Below are 19,322 nucleotides of genomic sequence, written 5' to 3' on the forward strand. Positions count from 1 at the left end.
TGAGGGAGGCTGGGAAGGGGTCGAGTATGAGGCTGGGGAGGGCTGTGAGGAGTTGGCTGGGGAGGGGTTGTGGAGGAGGTGAGAGGGAGGCTGGGGAGGGGGAGAGATGGTAGCTGGGGAGGGAGGTGAGGAAGAAGCTGAGGAGGGAGGTGAGGAGGCTGGGTAGGGGTGTGAGGAGGAAGCTGGAGAGGGGTGTGAGGAGGCGAGGGGGAGGCTGGGGAGGGGTGTGAGGAGGAGGCTGGGGTGTGGGTGCCGAGGAGGATGGAGAGGGGAGGAGAGGGATGCTGGGGAGGGAGGAGAGCAGGAGGCTGGGAGGGGGGTGAGGAGGAGGCCGAGGAGGGAGATGAGGTGGAGGCTGTGGAAGGGTGTCAGGAGGAGGCTGGGGGGGTGTGGAAGAGGCTGGAGAGGGGGTGAGAGGGAGGCTGGGGAGGGAAGAGAACAGGAGGTTGGGGAGGGGGGAGGTGGAGGCAGAGGAGGGGTGTGAGGAGGAGGCTAGGGAGGGGGTGTGGATGTGGAAGAGGCTGGAGAGGGGGTGAGAGGGAGGCTGGGGATGGAAGAGAGCAGGAGGCTGGGGAGGGGGGTGAGGAGGAGGGGGGAGGTGGAGGCAGGGGAAGGGTGTGAGGAGGAAGCTGGGGGTGTGTGGAAGAGGCTGGAGAGGGGGTGAGAGGGAGGCTGGGGAGGGAAGAGAGCAGGAGGCTGGGGAGGGAGGAGAGCAGGAGGCTGGGGAGGGCAGTGGAACACAAGGGGGAAATGAGGAAATGTTAGGAAGTGAATATTTTAATATTACCAGATATGATCAAGTGTTGACAACCTCACCCCCGTCACACACTGGAGTAAAGGTTCTGTAGGAAGTGATATTACAGCGTTGATATAGAATGAGGAACAAGGACGCCGTTTTCTTTTTCTAGTCTTGTATTTAAACAAAAAAAGGTGCTGCACTGAAGATCAGCTGGACAGGGGGAAAAGGAGGCTCTCTCCTGCTTCCACTTGGTGGTTTGGGAGAGGCGGCGCTACTGGCCGTGCTTGTTGGCAGAGTCTGGTGCTGTCCTCTGATGGAGGTAGAAGCAGTGCTAACTCTCAATGGTGAGCGGCGGAGCATGGCGATGTCCTCTCATGGTGGGAGAGTGAGTGCTGTTCATGGTGATGGGTGTGGTGGTGGTGTCCTCTCATGGTGAGAGAGCGGGTGCTGTTCATGGTGATGGGGCGTGGTGGTGGTGTCCTCTCATGGTGGGAGAGTGGGTGCTGCTCTTAGTGACGGGCCGTGGTGATGGTGTCCTCTCATGGTGGTAGAGCGGGTGCTCTTCTTGGTGACAGGGCGTGGTGATGATGTCCTCTCATGGTGAGATAGCGGGTGCGGTTCTTGGTCACTGGGTGTGGTGGTGTCTTCTCATGGTGGGAGAGCGGGTGCTGTTCTTGGTCACAGGGCGTGGTGATGATGTCCTCTCATGGTGAGAGAACGAGTGCTGTTCATGGTGATGGGTGTGGTGGTGGTGTCCTCTCATGGTGAGAGAGCGGGTGCTGTTCATGGTGATGGGGCGTGGTGATGGTGTCCTCTCATGGTGAGATAGCGGGTGCTGTTCTTGGTCACAGGGTGTGGGGGCGTCTTCTCATGGTGGGAGAGCGGGTGTTGCTCTTGGTGACAGGGTGTGGTGATGAAGTCCTCTCATGGTGGGAGAGCGGGTGCTGTTCCTGGTCACAGGGTGTGGGGGCGTCTTCTCGTGGTGGGAGAGCGGGTGCTGTTCCTGGTCACAGGGTGTGGTGATGGTGACCTCTCACGGTGAGAGTGGGTGCTTTTCTTGGTGACAGGGTGTGGTGGTGGTGTCTTCTCATGGTGGGAGAGCGGGTGCTGCTCTTGGTGACAGGGTGTGGTGATGGTGTCCTCTCATGGTGGGAGAGCGGGTGTTGCTCTTGGTGACAGGGCGTGGTGATGAAGTCCTCTCATGGTGGGAGAGCGGGTGCTGTTCTTGGTCACAGGGTGTGTGGGGGTGTCTTCTCATGGTGGGAGAGCGGGTGTTGCTCTTGGTGACAGGGTGTGGTGATGAAGTCCTATCATAGTGGGAGAGCGGGTGTTGCTCTTGGTGACAGGGTGTGGTGGTGGTGTCTTCTCATGGTGGGAGAGCAGGTGTTGCTCTTGGTGACAGGGTGTGGTGATGAAGTCCTCTCATGGTGGGAGAGCGGGTGCTGTTCTTGGTCACAGGGTGTGGTGGTGGTGTCTTCTCATGGTGGGGGAGCGAGTGCTGTTCTTGGTCACAGGGTGTGTGGCGGCGCCTTCTCATGGTGGGGGAGCGGGTGCTGTTCTTGGTGACAGGGTGTGGTGATGAAGTTCTCTCATGGTGGGAGAGCGGGTGCTGTTCTTGGTGACAGGGCGTGGTGGTGGTGGTGTCCTCTCATGGTGGGAGAGCGGGTGCTGTTCTTGGTGACAGGGTACCTTGATGTGTATCATCAGTGTGAGGTTGGTTTATACTTGCTTTGAAATATTTCACCCACCATAACTCAAAATGTACATGGTAAACCTACCCAGCCTAGAAATATTTCAAAGCAAGTATAGACCAACCTCACACTGATGATACTTATCAAGGTTGAAACATGTCTGTGAGTGGTTTGACTTGCTTTGCTGGTCCCATGCTGTGTTTAAAAGCTGTGTGAACGGCGATACATCAGCTGAAATGGGCTCCATGTGAATGGATATTCCAGGCAAAAGGTGACACATTGTGTGCTCATTTGCATGTCATTTCCCAGAATCCCTTGCTGCAGTGGGAGCACTGTATGCGAGGTGATAATGGTTGAAAGGCAGGGGTGCAGACCTGTCTAAGACATGTGAATGTGCTCACAAGTGATATTCTTTATTGGCTATATATATATATTGTTCTGCGAGTAGATTTTTTGGTGATTTGTCAACCACTGTGTATATTTATAGATATATATAGGGGGGGGGGGAGACAAGCACAGATAACATTCCAAGAGACACTGTTTTTAAGTATACCCTTTGCTTGCTTCATTCATTGTAACATCGCCGGAAGAAGAGATCAGTGTATCTCGAAATCTCGCACAAATAAAAGCATTTCGTTAGCCACAGAACGGTATCATCTATTTATTTTTTGATTATATATATATATGCAAATACAACTGTATGCTCATCTGCATGTCTTAGGCAGGTCAGCAACCCCGCCTTTCCCCATTATCACCCAGCATACAGCACTTCCACTGCAGCAAGGGATTCTGGGAAATGACATGCAAATGAGCACACAGTGTCACTTTTTGCCTCAATAACCATTTTTAACATGGTTCCCTATAGGCTTAAGCTTGCTGCATGGTCACAGCTTTGAGCACAGCCAGGGTTAAGGTGCATACCCAGAAAACCACCCACAGACAGCTGTTTCGACCTTGATGGGTCTCATCAGTGTGGGTTTGATTTTACTGGGAATGCAAGAGAGGCTTATGGGATAGGCTAAACCATAATACTGAGTTAAGTTATGGTGAGTAAAAAAAGTGACAAAAACCCTCCACAGGAAAGCAAATATGCAAATATAGCTGTGTGCTCATCTGCATGTCTTAGGCAGGTCTGCAACCCCGCCTTTCCCCATTATCACCCAGCAATTCCACTGCAGCAAGGGCAACTTAAAGTTGCATTTGTTGCGACGAAACGCGTCAGGGACGTAACCTACGACACTACGCCATCACGTAGTGTGCTCCTTTACGGCCGGGGAGCACATGCAGTGAATTCAAGGCCAACTCTGATACCAAATGACTTTGGAAGATTTCAAGTGAACCGGAGGGACAGCGCTGTGTGAGTGACCTATTCCAGCGAACCTCGGACTCCCTGCTGCAGTCTGGACATGCCTGGTGGTGATTATATATCACAAATTGCTTAATATTTACCTTTACCTTGTGAGTGTTTTTAATCCCTCCATCCACCCTTCCCCAACATTAAATGTCACAGTGTTACACTATGGGGCGTGCGCTCTCTGTTTTGTTTTTTCTGTAGATTCTGCTGTGGAGCTGGTTACTCCATGTGAGAGCTGCCGTGGACCCCTGGGATCTGTACATTTGTTCTGGTGCTACCGGTCAGGACTCGACATAGGGTTTGGACATTGGACTTTTATATATTTTATATGTTATCTTGTGTATCCATATGATTGGTCTAGTATTAATGCTGCTTGCTGTACACTATTAATGGTATTATTTTTAGTTTAACTATATATTTACATGTATTGTCATTTATTGGTACATAAATATTCACCTTTTGGCGCTACTTTTATATATATATATATATATATATATATATATAATGAAAACGTTGTTTGTTTGCTGAAAACGTTGTATATTTGCTGTGCTTATGGGCAATCTGATTGGTCCGTGGCCCGGCCCCCGCACGCCTCTCATTGGCCTGCGTGGTTCGCTGACCTCACAAACCCAACTGCCACACTCAGAACAATCACTGCCTCACCGCCTGCTCTCACCTCCCCTGCGGACTAGACACCACCTCAGGTCCCGTGCGCTGCCGCGTGCTTCCCCCCCCCAACACCACCCCCCACACTAAACCCCCCAGCTCCCGCCCCCTCACCAACACCGCCCGGTGCAGTATATATATATATGTATGTGTGTATATATATATATATATATATATATATATAATATATATATATATATTATACAGTGCACACATGCACAGTGGCACAGTACACACATGCACACACACACATGCACAGTGGCACAGTACACACATGCACACACACACATGCACAGTGGCACAGTGCACACATGCACAGTGGCACAGTACACACATGCACGCACACACACACGCACAGTGGCACAGTACACACATGCACAGTGACACAGTACACACATGCACACGTGACTATATACAGTGACACAGTACACACATGCATGCACACACACACACATGCACACACACACACATGCACAGTGGCACAGTACACATATGCACACACACACACACACACACACACACGCACAGTGGCACAGTACACACATGCATGCACACACACACGCACAGTGGCACAGTACACACATGCACACACACATGCACAGTGGCACAGTGCGCACATGCACAGTGCACACATGCACAGTGGCACAGTACACACATGCACACACACATGCACAGTGGCACAGTACACACATGCACAGTGGCACAGTACACACATGCACAGTGGCACAGTGCACACATGCAAGCACACATGCACAGTGGCACAGTACACACATGCATGCACAGTACACACATGCACATGCTGCATGTATTAAGGACACACTGTGTCAGTCACCTCCAGCTCTTCTTGCAGAGTTCCCTGCATCTCTGCCGCTGGGTGCGGGTCGGTTCCAATGGACTCGGGTCAGTACAGCTGGGTGCAGGGTTAGGCTGGGTTCGGCTGGACTCGGGTCAGTACAGCTGGGTGCAGGGTTCGGGTGTGTTCGGCTGGACTCGGGTCAGTACGGCTGGGTGCAGGGTTCGGGTGTGTTCGGCTGGACTCGGGTCGGTTCGGTAACGGCCCCAGGTTGTTTGCTGGAGTTTGTTCCGGATTCGCCCCCCGGAGGAGTGTCAGAGGAGGAGACTACGGTAGCGTGCCTGTTTGTTACTATATATACGGTAAATGAACTATTATTATATATACGGTACAGAACGGTTATTATGATATAGCCAGTAGTATTATAATATATACGGTACAGTAAGGTTATTCTGATATATCCTGTAATATTATTATATATATATACGGCACAGTGCGGTTATTCTGATATATCCAGTAGTATTATAATATATACGGTACAGTAAGGTTATTCTGATATATCCAGTAGTATTATAATATATACGGTACAGTAAGGTTATTCTGATATATCCTGTAATATTATTATATATATACGGCACAGTGCGGTTATTATGATATATCCAGTAGTATTATAATATATACGGTACAGTAAGGTTATTCTGATATATCCAGTAGTATTATAATATATACGGTACAGTAAGGTTATTCTGATATATCCTGTAATATTATTATATATATACGGCACAGTACGGTTATTATGATATATCCTGTAATATTATTATATATACGGTACAGTACGTTTTTTATGATATATCCTGTAATATTATATATATATATATATATATATATATATATATATATATATATATATATATATATATAAATATATATATATACACGTTACAGTATGGTTATTATGATATATCCTGTAATATTATTATATATACGGTACAGTACGGTTTTTATGATATATCCAGTAATATTATTTTATATATACGGCACCGTATGGTTATTATGATATATCCTGTAATATTATTATATATACGGTACAGTATGGTTATTATGATACATCCTGTAATATTATCTATACTATATTTCTAAGTTTGTTATTCTGTTTGTTTATTTGTTTGTTTGTATCGAAATCTCACAAACGGCACGACGTAGCACAACAAAACTTTTACTGGACTTTCTGCTGCAGATTTGTAGGTCAACGCAACTATTGTGAGCTTCCAATATGACTCACCTCCCAAATTATGGACATTCTAAGTTTCCATCGGGTGTCCAGCAAAAATGTTAGAGTAGGAGCGGGGGGGCGTGGCTACTACAGGGGGCGTGTCCTTGGCTGGATCGGGGCTGTGTGTGTGTCTCTGTGTGTGTGATGTGAGATGTGCGGGGGAGATGTGTCGGGGGGGGGGAGATGTGTTGGGGGGGGAGATGTGCCAGCTAGCGGGGGGAGATGTACCAGCGGCGGGGGGGGGCGGGAGATGTGCCACCAGCGAGGGGAGATGTGCCGCCAGGGAGGGGAGATGCGGCAGCAACGCGGGGAGATGTGCCGCCAGCGGGAGGAGATGTACCAGGGGGGGGGGGCGGGGAGATGTGCCGGCAGCGAGGGTAGATGCGGCAGCAGCGCGGGGAGATGTGCCAGCAGCAGGGGGGGGAGAGAGGGGGCGGGGAGATGTTTCGGCAGGGGGGGGCGGGGAGATGTTCCACCAGCGAGGGGAGATGCGGCAGCAGCGCGGGGAGATGTGCCGACAGCAGGGGGGAGGGGAGATGTGTCGGCAGGGGGGGGGGGGGAGGGCGGGGAGATGTGCCGCCAGCGAGGGGAGATGCGGCAGCGCGGGGAGATGTGCCGACAGCGGGGGGGGGGGGGCGGGGAGTGCCAAGTGGCGTGCCCCCTCAAAATCTAATGTTGAAAGTTGGCAGTCCCGTGATGCTTTTGAGAAATTTAGACCCACCTAAGCTATGCAACGGAACACGGTTGTGCAGACATATGTCATTGAGGCAACAATTTTGACAGGAGCTTTTAAAGGCGACAATGTTTTGATTCCGACAATGTTTTGATTCCACGAATGCTCTGACAATAAACAAATCACAGGGCCAATCCTTGAAAGTGACAGGAGTCGACCTTTGAAACGAGTGCTTTTCACATGGACAACTCTACGTTGCTCTCGCAGGAGCGGAGGATCCTAAAAACCTGTTTGTCCTCGCCGATATTAAAAAAACAGACCAAAAATATTGTCTGCTCACAGGTGTTGAAGGATTAAAATAAATAACTATGTCACATTAAAATGTTTTTTTTTTTTTAGAATGTATTCAATATTACATTCCACGGCCGAAGCCGGGTACAAAAGCTAGTATTATATATATTTTATATTTCCCAGAATCCCTTGCTGCAGTGGAAGTGCTGTATGCTGGGTGATAATGGGGAAAGGCGGGGTTGCAGACCTGCCTAAGACATGCAGATGAGCATACAGCTATATTTGCATATATATATATATATATATATATATATATATATATATATATTCAAAGGCTCCTTACCAGGCAGACCAGAGAATCCAGGGAATCCAAAGCAGGCACAGCAAGGAAGAGACAGCACACTTGTTAGCAAAAAGAATTGTATTAGTGAAGCAGGCACAAAACACCAACGTTTCGGTCCTAAAAACAGGACCTTGATAAAGGTCCTGTTTTTAGGACCGAAACGTTGGTGTTTTGTGCCTGCTTCACTAATACAATTCTTTTTGCTAACAAGTGTGCTGTCTCTTCCTTGCTGTGCCTGCTTTGGATTCCCTGGATTCTCTGGTCTGCCTGGTAAGGAGCCTTTGATTGTATTCATTCATATGGGACTAAGCACCTGTCCTCATCTGTATTTGTGTGCCATCTGCTCTGTTACCTATATATATATATATATATATATATATATATATATATATATATATATATATATATATATATGATCAGAGCTCGACAAAGTAGGTAAAAAGCCACTTGCCTCCCCCCCCCAAAGTCACTGGCCCATCCCCCCAAAAAATCCCTCCCCCCCCCTCACGAGTCTTACCTGCGGCGAGGTCTGGCGGCGTGTTGGCGCGATCTCCATCTCCTCCCCTGAAAGTTGTACTGTTTCCCCTGCAGTTCCAGTTAAAATGGCTGTGCGGTCACGCGGCGTTGCCATGGCAACGCGGCTTCATTTTGCCACCGCGCAGCCATTTTAACAGGAGCTGCAGGGGAAAACAGTACAACTTGCAGGGGAAGACGGAGAATGCCGGGAGACGCCGCCTCAGGGAAGCACTCGACAGCGGCCAAAATGCACTCGCCCCAGGCGAGCGGGGGAGTGCATTTGTCGAGCCCTGTATATGATTGTATATATATGATTGTGATGCACTCACAGGACTGCAAACATTTTATTTTATTCAAAAAGGCACGTTTTGGTCCCCACATGGACTTTTATTTTCGACTGAGCCACTGATTGAGCCACCTGTGCTGAAGCAGGGATATCCTGAAAACCTGACCTGTTGGTTGCCCTTGAGGACTGGAGTTAAGCGTTCCTGCTCTAACCAAACGTACAAGACTTTCTAACACTGGTCTACATGCCCATCCCAAAACCTCTGCGCTAAAACCATTCCTCGTCTACTGCAGAAGAGGCCAAATGAAATATAGACACGGTTCTGTTTCTCGCATTGAATCACTTTATTACCGTAGCACATAATCATTTAGAACACACTATATTAGATACGCATTAGTCTCAAAGAAAGGAAAAACAGAGGAGGAGGGGGGAGAGAGGGAGAGGTGGAGGGGAGAGGGGGAGGAGAGGAGGGGGGAGGAGAGAAGGAGGGAGAGGGGGGGATGGAGAGAGGGAGGGGGAGAGAGGGGGCGAGAGTGGGAGAGAAGGAGGGGGATAGAGAGAGGGGAGGGAGAGGGAGAGAGAGGGTGGAGAGGGGGAGGAGAGAAAAAGAGGGTTGAGGGGGGGTGAAAGAGATTTATTTAATCCTTTTTAACAATTACAGAACCCTTTTTTACATTTTATCTATATAATATTATACTGTATATACATACTTTTATATCGCTGATTTATTTAATATAGAAACATTGGTCTTCATTTTATATATATATATATATATATATGAGAAAAAAAGAAAAAAGCGCAATCCCATGTAGCTGTTAAAAATGTGGGGAAAATGTAATAAAGTCAATTAAAGGTTGGTTACTGATAGTACAAATGACACAAATACAGAAATAGCATAACAATAAAACAATATATCAATATATATGTGAATAAAAAATAGAGGAACAAATCAATGTCCAAAACTGTGTCCAAAAAAATGTCCAGAAATTCTATTGTGAGGGAGTCGCACTCGATTGAAATAAAGCACGTATTGCCCGACAGGATGGTGATTGAAGCAACAGCGGGGAGTAGCGTGACTCTGGGTCAATCAGCGGCTCAGTCATTTTGACTGAGCCCCCTGTGCTGGAGCAGGGATATCCTTAAGACCTGACCTGTTGGGGTTCCCTGAGGACTGGAGTTGGGAAACACTGCTCTAGAGAAAGGCCTTGTGAGGCCGAAACGTGACGTCACTCAATTGGCAATACATTTGCAATATATCAAATCCGTAGTGCCCTGCTTCTTCCACCTATTATTCAGTTTAATTTGGATTACCATGCAGAGATTCCTGAACCAGAGGCACCGCCGGTGTTTGTATTGAAATTATTGTTTTCATTATAGGTGTGCAGCAGTTCCCTTATCACATCCTTGTACAGCTCAACCCCGTTATAGCGCGATCCGTTACAACGCGTATCCGCTTATAGCGCGGTGTGAGCGTGGCTCCCAGTTTTCGTATTTAGGAATACTTTACAAGACGATTATTGGTGTCTTAAATACTTTATTGTACAATGCATACAATTGCAATGCATACAATCGTACATTACAGCTTCTCGGCGCTCCGCTTTTCGGCGATCCGCCGATACGGCGGTGCCGAGAAGGGGTTCGCCGCCATGCCCGCGCATGCGCAGAACGGGGCGTCCAAGGGTCCCGCATGCGCAGAACGGGCTGGCCAGGGGTCCCTCATGCGCGGAATGGAGGGGGTTTCCTTCTGTCACGCATGCGCAGAACGGCGCACTGCCGATCTGCGCATGCGCACCTAACGAAAGCCGCCGGTTCCACTTTCCAGCGAATTTCGCTATACGGCGGGTCCTCAGAATGGAATCCACCGTATTAGTGGGGCCCTCCTGTATTTCTACCGCGATCCGCTTAGAACGCGATGTGATTCTTTGGACCCCAAGCCCCGCATTATAAGGGGGTTGAGCTGTATTAGGGGCATCCCAAGTTGCATGTTCTTGATTCCTACTTTCCTGTTTGATTCTGCCATGGTTAAAACAATGAAATGTAATAATGTGTGGTTTAGGCTGCGCTTATACTGCCGGCCACGGCGTCGTCAAAAAAAATTGCATGGTCGACCGGCGCTTATAGTGGAGACGGCGCGACGGAGCGACAGCGCTACCGAATTCCTTGTAGTCAGTAGAATTCGATTTTTGGAGAGACGGTCTCCACTTGTGACTGGCTATAAGCCAATCAGGGAGTTTCTCCGCCCGTCTGCCTTCCCCCTCGCTGACGTCACCGGCCTCGTCGCCGGCGACTTCTCCAAAATATAAATTGCAACTTTCGCAATGGTCGACGGGTGACGTCATCCGTCGCCCCCGGCAGTGTAAGCGCAGCCTTGGAACTCGTGATAAGTTGAAAACGGAACAGCGGTAAGCAGCAGGGTTTGAGCCGGGGAAGACAGAACACACAGTCCCAACCTCCAGCTGAGTGCCCCGGTTAGTGCTCTGACGGGAGATGCAGGTAGCAACGTTTCCGCGCTTGCTTGAGTCCGTGTTTGCGGCGACCGGAGACGGTTAGGACCGGGGGGCCTAAAGCGGGAAACATTTCAGGGGCGACAGAATTTTGGAGGCGGCATGCGCGACTGACGCTTGCCGCCCGCGCCTGCGTGACTGGCGCTTGCCGGACGCTCGTGCGCATGTGCGGTGGCCGGCAAGCACCGATTGCAATGCGCCAACCGCTCACGTGCGACCGACAACATGAGGCCCGGCCCATGCTGCCTTCGTCCACCGCACGGAGGCGTGTGCGTCTGTGACGTCATGGGTGCGTTTTTCGGCCATGCTAGACGCGCCGTCGGGGGGCGTGTCAGTGACGTAACGGAGCCGGTTCACCCTCATTGGACGAACCGCTCACGTGACCTGCCCGTCGCGCCGAGAAATCAGTTTCGACTGATTCCTCGCGCATCGCGCGCCCCCCCCCCCCCTGCTGTTGCGCGCTCGCGCCTTAAGGCAATGTGCCATATGCCTGACCATGGCCGCAGCCTGACGTCACGCGTGGCGCTGGTAGAAGAGGACGGCGCCAGGTAAGTGCCTACGGGCGGCGTTTTTATTTTAAATCCGACACTGGCGGCGACGTGTGACGCGGTGACGTCACTAACCCTCCCATGCTGGGACTTTGTGTTCTCTTTCGCCCAACCCTCCCCCCCACACCCTGGGCTCAAATGCTGGTGTTTGCTCTTATTACGTTTGATCTGGGCACGAGTTCTAAACGACGCTGCCAGTGACCCCGACCCCCCTCCCTGCACTGCTGTGTGTGACTGCAAACATCTGAGCCGGTTCCGGGAAACGACGTTGAGTCATTCCAATGCCAGTGTTTATTTTGTATCATGTCAGGGGGCATTTGTCTTATGCTTTTTATTATATTTAATTGGTTTAACCTTACTACACTATGGAGCGTGCGCTTCTCATTTTTTAAATTTTATATATATATACTGTATATATTATACATACTTTTTTATTATTATTAATGTAGTTAATCAAGAAAATTACTGTGTAATAAAGGAGGAATAGGGGAATGTGGGGGAGAAAGGAGGGAGAGGGGGATGCTAGAGAGTAAGAAGGGAGAGGGTGAGGTGAGGTGAGGGAGAAAGGAGGGAGAGGGGGAGGTGAGAAAGAAAGGAGGGAGAGGGGTGTGTAAAAGAGAGGGTAAAAAGGGGGATGCGAGAGAGAAAGGAGGGAGAGGGGTGTGTGAGAGAGAGAGGATAGAAAGGGGATGTGAGAGAAAGGAGGGAGAGGGGGATGTGAGAGGGGGAGGTGAGAGAGAAAGGAGGGAGAGGGGTGTGTGAGAGAGAGAGGATAGAAAGGGGGATGTGAGAGAGAAAGGAGGGAGAGGGGGGTGTGAGAGAGGATAGAGAGGGGGAGGTTAGAGAGAGAGGATAGAGAGGGGGAGGTGAGAGAGAAAGGAGGGAGAGGGGTGTGTGAGAGAGAGAGGATAGAAAGTGGGATGTGAGAGAGAGAGGATAGAGAGGGGGATGTGAGAGAGATAAAGGAGGGATTGGGGAGGTGAGAGAGAATAAGAGAATACTACATATTGACGTGTGTGTGTGTGTGTGTGTGTGTGTGTGTGTGTGTGTGTGTGTGTGTGTGTGTGTGTGTGTGTGTGTGTGTGTGTGTGTGTGTGTGTGTGTGTGTGTGTGTGTGTGTGTGTGTGTAGACTGAAACACTATATACAGGACAGATATAAGGTTACAGGGAGTTATAATGATGGCATCAAAACTATGTATTAGGAAAAATAATTAATGCCCAACAGAGCTTTGCAACCCAATACTATAATACTATAATCTAATGCTATCCACTTACTCCTAATATCCCTGTAACATTAGGATCCTTTTGTAGGGTCGTTTATATGGCCTGCTATAAACCACCATTGTCTTGGGGTTAACATTACACTGCTTTCTCTCTCCTGTCCCTAATAAAGGCGCCGCAAATTCTGCCAACACGCGGCATCCAGAAAACCAAATGATACAGAACGATGAACTCATATTTGAGGGCGGACATTCATTTTCTCACAGTTCTGCTTCTGTCTGACTTGTGAAATGAAATCACAATAACTTATTCCCTTGTCACCGTTGGTGGTGGATGAAGAGTTTCTGTGCCATGGAGATTACATTCAAAGATCGATGGAGGAGGGATGCAGTGACTTCTTTAAGGTCACCACGAGACGCTCAGACCCTCTACTACAGGAGGCGCTCAACTTCAGGGTCAAGCCCCCCCCCCTAACAGGATATCCCTGCTTCAGCACAGGTGGCTCAATTAGCCCATGCGTCAGCACAGGTGGCTCAATCAGTCACTGCTTCAGCATAGGTGGCTCAATCAGTCACTGCTTCAGCATAGGTGGCTCAATTAGCCCACAGGGGGATGTGAGGGAGAGGGGGAGGTGAGAGAGAGAGGAGGGAGAGGGGTGGTGAGAGAAAGGAGGGAGAGGGGGATGTGAAGAAGAAAGGAGGGAGAGGGGGAGGTGAGAGAGGGAGGGAGAAGAGGTGAGAGAGAAGGGAGAGGGGAAAGTGAGAGGAGGGGGAGGTGAGAGAGAAAGGAGGGAGAGGGGGAGGTGAGAGAGAAGGAGGGAGAGTGGGAGGTGGCTCAATCAGTCACTGCTTCAGCACAGGTGGCCCAATTAGCCCATGCTTCAGCACAGGTGGCTCACTCAGTCGCTGCTATAGCACAGGTGACACAATCAGAGACTCAGTCTTAGCCTCTGATTGAGTCACCTGTGCTGAAGCTGGGATATCCTTAAAGCCTGACCTGCTGGAGCGGGGCTTCGGGACTGGGGTTGAGCCCTCGCGACATAACGTAGAGATGGGCGGATGTGGATCCGCCACGGACCTGCCGGTTCCTTTGATCCGCAGATTTCCACGGATCAATGTCAAAAAAAGGGCGATTCGCTGATTTTTTATTATTATTATTACCGCGGGTACCGCGCCCCGGGGACAGATTAGTAGAATTAGATCCCGCCAACGGATCGCTGAATACGCGGATTCTACAAATCCGTCCACGGGTTGTATCCAGCGGTGGATTTTTGCTGAATCGGCGCCCAAATCCGTCTGCAGATTTTACACCGCGAAATGAATTTTGGTGGGTGGGAGGGGCGGGCTGGGGGGGAGGGTAACATCAGTGGGAAAAATCCGGGACACGGATCTCTACTCTAGAGCTTTGTAGTTGTAATTACGGCTTTGAACGGGAAGTCGCCCTCTTCAGAGGCAGGTGACATTACCACTAAACTACGCCTTCACCCCTTGAAGGTAGGCATCCGATTGCCCATGTAAGCAAGCTGCGGGAGGGTGGGCGCAGGGCGATCCCGTCTTAGACGGGCATCACTCTCCTGCGGAAGCAGTTGCAGGTGATACATCTCAGAAGGTTGAGGCTGAGGTGGAAGACGGAGCCGTAGTTGAAGAGCAGGTTGTAGAAGGTCCTAACGGAGAGGTTCCCGGTGTTGTCAGTGTATTTCAGAGCCGTGAGCGGGGTGTAGAGGGCGTTGGTTTGGTGTCGGAAGACTGGCTGGTCCATGCCGATCACTTTGACTGTTGCCTGTGTTGGGTGGGAGAGACAAATCGTAAGCGTTGTGACGACAAGAGGTAACTATGGGACATGGGGTCTGTCCCTCTTACCGCAGGGTGACACAGGCAGGAGGGAGCTATGTGACATGGAGTCTGTCACCCCCACAGTAATAAACATGGTATTTTAATCATAGTACTAATGCACAACATATGCAGTCATTTAAAAGCATATAAAACACCATGTCTGAGGAATTGGTCACCGCATTATATGCCTTTCTGAGGCCACCATGTTTAATAAGGTTCGCCAACCTTTGCCACCGTATCCGGCGTCTGCCCCATGGTGACAAAGATTTCATGGGCTGCAGGGAGGTAGACATCTTTAAAACTGCGTATGGTTTCCGCGTCAGCTCCGGGGAACTCTGAGCGAGACACCTCTTCCATCAGCTTCATCTCGAACTCCGTGTTGACTGGGCCAGGTTCTATCATGGAGACACTGGGCAGACATAAATTAGCTGGGTCTCCACCACCACTACCCCCCTGTGAATTGTGGATGAATTAAACAGTCTAAGGCCTGAGTGGGAGGGAACTGGTTCAGTGTATGCAGGTCAACAACGTGAGCCAATAAGAACGTTCCTGTTAATACTTGCCACTAAGGGTAGGGCTTTCTGATTGGATCAGGCTGCTGTCATGGATACGCTGAAGTGTACCTTGCCTCTCTGCTCTTGGATTGGTCCATTCACTTACAATTCAGAGAGGGAGCTTGTCTCTTAATGTCAAACACGCACGTATTGTCTTTAAACAGAGAACCTATATTTATAAGACGTTACTAGGGTTATCGGCACCTCTTATAGGATAATAGGGTGTCTCATTTGCATTCTTTCTGGAAGTTACAATAACTAGGCTTTACACTGCTCTTATGTTACTGATCCTATTAATGTATTGAAATCCTGTGTGTGAGAGAGTTTCTTATCCCATCAGAGGAAGGTGCCACCTGCCCTACTAATTTATAGGATTTTCAAGGTGACAGTGAGATGCCTTCTTATCATACAAAAGCCACTGACCCTTTTAACTTATAGGAATGCCGCGAGTGTGCATAAGAAAACCTCTTATCACAAAACAGGGAGGTTACACAGGCCCTACAAACACACAGGACACCTGAGCATCAGACACCTTCTTATCCCATGAGAGGGAGGATACCACCGACCCCGTTAACTTATTGGATTCCCGTGAATAGGACATCCTCTTTTCCCATAAGATGAAAGGGCCATTGACCCCATTAACGTATAGGAATCCTGTGAATGGGACACCCTCTTATCCCATAAGGTGAAGGGGCCACTGACCCCATTAATTTATAGGAATCCTGTGAATGGGACACCCTTTTATCCTACAGGTGCACCGACGAGTATTCTAAAACATTCAGTTTGAATGGGACTGCCAGGGACTCCGCTGTTAATCCGATGGGCCATTAGTCTGTCTGCAGAAATGTCACTGAAATGTTGCAGCATGTACCCAGCATGTACCCAGGATATACCTGGGTCTTGTTGGTGATTGCCCCAGATTTGTTTAAGAATACTCGTCAGCACTACAGCATAAGACTGTGGTGGAATTCTAATCGTACGTACAAGATATGAAACTTCAGGAGTTGAACAGCCAAACTTTCACAGAATCCTTCAATGGCAAATTTGGATGCGGCATATACGTCATTAAATATAACGCCTGAGAAAAAGAGAGGAGAGGGAGACAGAAAACAAGAAGAAATCGGAGAAGAGAGGGGAGGGAGAAGAAGGGAGGAGTGTTGAAAAGAGGGGGGAGAAGAAAGGGAAGGAAAGAAGAATAGAAGACAGAAGATAAGAGAAACGAGGCGAGAAGGAGAAGAGGATATACCGTATGAGAAGAGACGAGAGGAAGAGAGAGAAGGGAGGAGAGGAGACGAGATGGGAGGAGAGCAGGAGAAGTGGAAAGTAGTGGAGAAGACAGGAGAGAAGATGAGATAGGAGAACAGAGGAGAGAGCAGAAAAGAGGAGGAGAGATGGGAGGAGAGCAGGAGAAGTGGAAAGTTGTGGAGAGGACAGGAGAGGAGATGGGATAGGTTAGGAGAACAGAGGCGAGAGTAGAGAAGAGGAGGAGAGATGGGAGGAGAACAGGAGAAGTGGAAAGTAGTGGAGAAGACAGGAGAGAAGATGAGATGAGAGGGGAGAACAGAGGAGAGAGCAGAAAAGAAGAGAAGAAGAGATGGGAGATGAGCAAGATAAGTGGAAAGTTGTGGAGAAGACAGGAGAGGAGATGGAATGAGTTAGGAGAAAAGAGGAGAGCGTAGAAAAGAGGAGGAGAGATGGTTGGAGAGCAGGATAAGTGAAAGTAGTGGAGAAGACAGGAGAGAAGATGAGATGAGAGGGGAGAACAGAGGAGAGAGTAGAGAAGAGGAGGAGAGATAGGAGGAGAACAGGATAAGTGAAAGTAATGGAGAAGACAGGAGAGAAGATGAGATAGGAGAACAGAGGAGAGAGTAGAGAAGAGGAGGAGAGATAGGAGGAGAACAGGAGAGTGGAGAAGAAAGGAGAGAAGATGAGATAGGAGAATAGAGGAGAGAGCAGAAAAGGAGAGGAGAAGAGATGGACGAGAGCAGGAAAAGTGGAGGACAGGAGAGAAGATGAGATGAGAGGGGAGAACAGAGGAGAGAGCAAAAAAGAAGAGAAGAAGAGATGGGAGCAGAGCAGGAGAAGTGGAAAGTAGTGGAGAAGAAAGGAGAGAAGGTGAGAGGGGAGAACAGAGGAGAGAGCAGAGAAAAGGAGAGATGGGAGGAGAGCAGGAGAAGTGGAAAGTAGTGGAGAAGACAGGAGATGGGATGGGATGAGATAGGAGAACAGAGGAGAGAGCAGAGAAGAGGAGAGATGGGAGGAGAGCAGGAGAAGTGAAAAGTAGTGGAAAAGACAGGAGAGAAGATGGGATGAGATGAGATAGGAGAACAGAGGAGAGAGTAGAGAAGAGGAGAGATGGGAGGAGAGCAGGAGAAGTGGAAAGTAGTTGAGAAGACATGAGAGGGGAGAACAGAGAAAAGGAGAGATGACATGAGAGCAGCCGAAGAGGAAAGGAGAACGTAGGAAAAGAGAGAGGAGTGAGAAGATGTGATTAGAGGGAGAAGAGAGGAGAGGGGATGGGAAGATAGGAGATGGGAGAGGAGAGGAAAGGAGAAACGTAACTCGTACTTGTCCTTTCAAAATGTTTTCAAACATCAACATTGGAATTCGTTAATAATTAATGTCCCCTCCGGCAGCCAATGGAATCATTCCTGTATAGGGGAAGCAGGACCACTTTGCCAGATAAGGGGTTAACATCTCTAAATGGCCAACAGGACCCACTGGTAGACGAAGGGATTTATGGCACTATAGGGTCACCAGACCCCTCTGACAGTGAAGAGTTTAATATAGGGTCCCCCAGCCCTCCCTTTGGCCGATAAGAATGTAATGTTGTTATAGGGTCAAGGAGACCCTTATGGCAGATAAGAAGTTATTATCCCTGTGGGGTCAACAGGCCGTCCTGGTCTCTGCAGTTCTTTTTGGCTGGGGTCATGTAGGTTTATTGAGTCACCAGGCATATAGGGCTTGGGTTCCCCTATAAACCTCACCTCCTTCCCCTGGTCAGTAGCCCCCACCTTGAAGTCCCATGACACTGCTTATCACCACTATATGGCCGTTCCTCCGCCTCTTCATGCCGGGCAGGACCTCCTTAATTAGGCGTACAGCCCCAAAAAAGTTTGTCTCGAACACCCTCCTCATGTCATCCATGGCCATGCTTTCAATCGGCCCGATCTGCCCCACGCCGGCATTGTTCACTGTCAAGAGACATTATATGATTAATAATCAATCCTAATTTTAGTTCTCCATGCCCACTCCCTGACAAAGAACTGACAAAGAGAGAGGAAGGGGGAATGGTAACATAGGACTGTCATTAGGTCACTTTGCTCCTACCTGGGGCTGACCATTTAACCCATTAAACACGTCCCTGTCATTAGGTCACTTTGCTCCTACGTGGGACTGACCCTTTAACCCGTTAAACACGTCCCCGTTATTAGGTCACTTTGCTCCTACGTGGGACTGACCCTTTAACCCATTACATATAGTTACATAGTTACATAGTAGATGAGGTTGAAAAAAGACATACGTCCATCAAGTTCAACCTATGCTAAATTTAGACAACAGATACTTTATCCTATATCTATACTTACTTATTGATGCAGAGGAAGGCAAACAAAAAACCCCATTAAGGGGAAAAATTAATTCCTTCCTGACTCCAAGAATTGGCAATCGGATTAATCCCTGGATCAACATCCTTCCCATGTATACTTATTTGGTATATCCCTGTATACCTTTCCCATCTAAAAAGATGTCCAACCTTTTTTTGAACAAATCTATTGTATCTGCCATCACAGTCTCCATGGGTAATGAATTCTACATTTTAACTGCCCACGCTGTAAAGAACCCTTTCCTTTGTTGCTGGTGAAATTTCCTTTCCTCCAACCTTAAGGGATGGGCCCGAGTCCTTTGTAATGCCTGTGGGATGAATAGTTCTTTTGAAAGCTCCTTGTATTGTCCCTGAATATATTTGTATATAGTTATCATATCCCCTCTTAGACGCCTCTTTTCTAATGTAAATAAATCTAATTTAGCTAGCCTCT

The 19,322-nt window shown here is 48.9% G+C and overlaps 2 protein-coding genes across 2 annotated transcripts in view; both read right to left on the reverse strand.

Moving 5' to 3' along the window:
• The window catches only part of SHFL (shiftless antiviral inhibitor of ribosomal frameshifting), a 32,549-nt gene extending 26,975 nt beyond the window's left edge, over positions 1 to 5,574 (reverse strand). Inside the window, exon 1 of the mRNA XM_075577832.1 lies at positions 5,283 to 5,574. Coding sequence (XP_075433947.1) covers positions 5,283 to 5,312 — 30 coding nt within the window. The 5' untranslated portion in view covers positions 5,313 to 5,574. The remainder of the gene's footprint in view (positions 1 to 5,282) is intronic.
• A 6,547-nt stretch (positions 5,575 to 12,121) lies between these two features.
• On the reverse strand, positions 12,122 to 18,499 carry RDH8 (retinol dehydrogenase 8). Its single transcript, XM_075577415.1, has 4 exons — positions 18,300 to 18,499; positions 16,270 to 16,363; positions 14,957 to 15,140; positions 12,122 to 14,678 (listed from the first exon to the last, which is right to left on the reverse strand). Exons 1-4 carry the CDS (start codon positions 18,436 to 18,438, stop codon positions 14,454 to 14,456), a joined length of 642 nt encoding a protein of 213 aa, XP_075433530.1. The 5' UTR covers positions 18,439 to 18,499; the 3' UTR covers positions 12,122 to 14,453.
• Positions 18,500 to 19,322: the final 823 nt, after the last annotated feature.

Source organism: Ascaphus truei, chromosome 20 (assembly GCF_040206685.1).
Source record: "Ascaphus truei isolate aAscTru1 chromosome 20, aAscTru1.hap1, whole genome shotgun sequence".
In the NCBI taxonomy this organism is placed as follows: domain Eukaryota; kingdom Metazoa; phylum Chordata; class Amphibia; order Anura; family Ascaphidae; genus Ascaphus; species Ascaphus truei.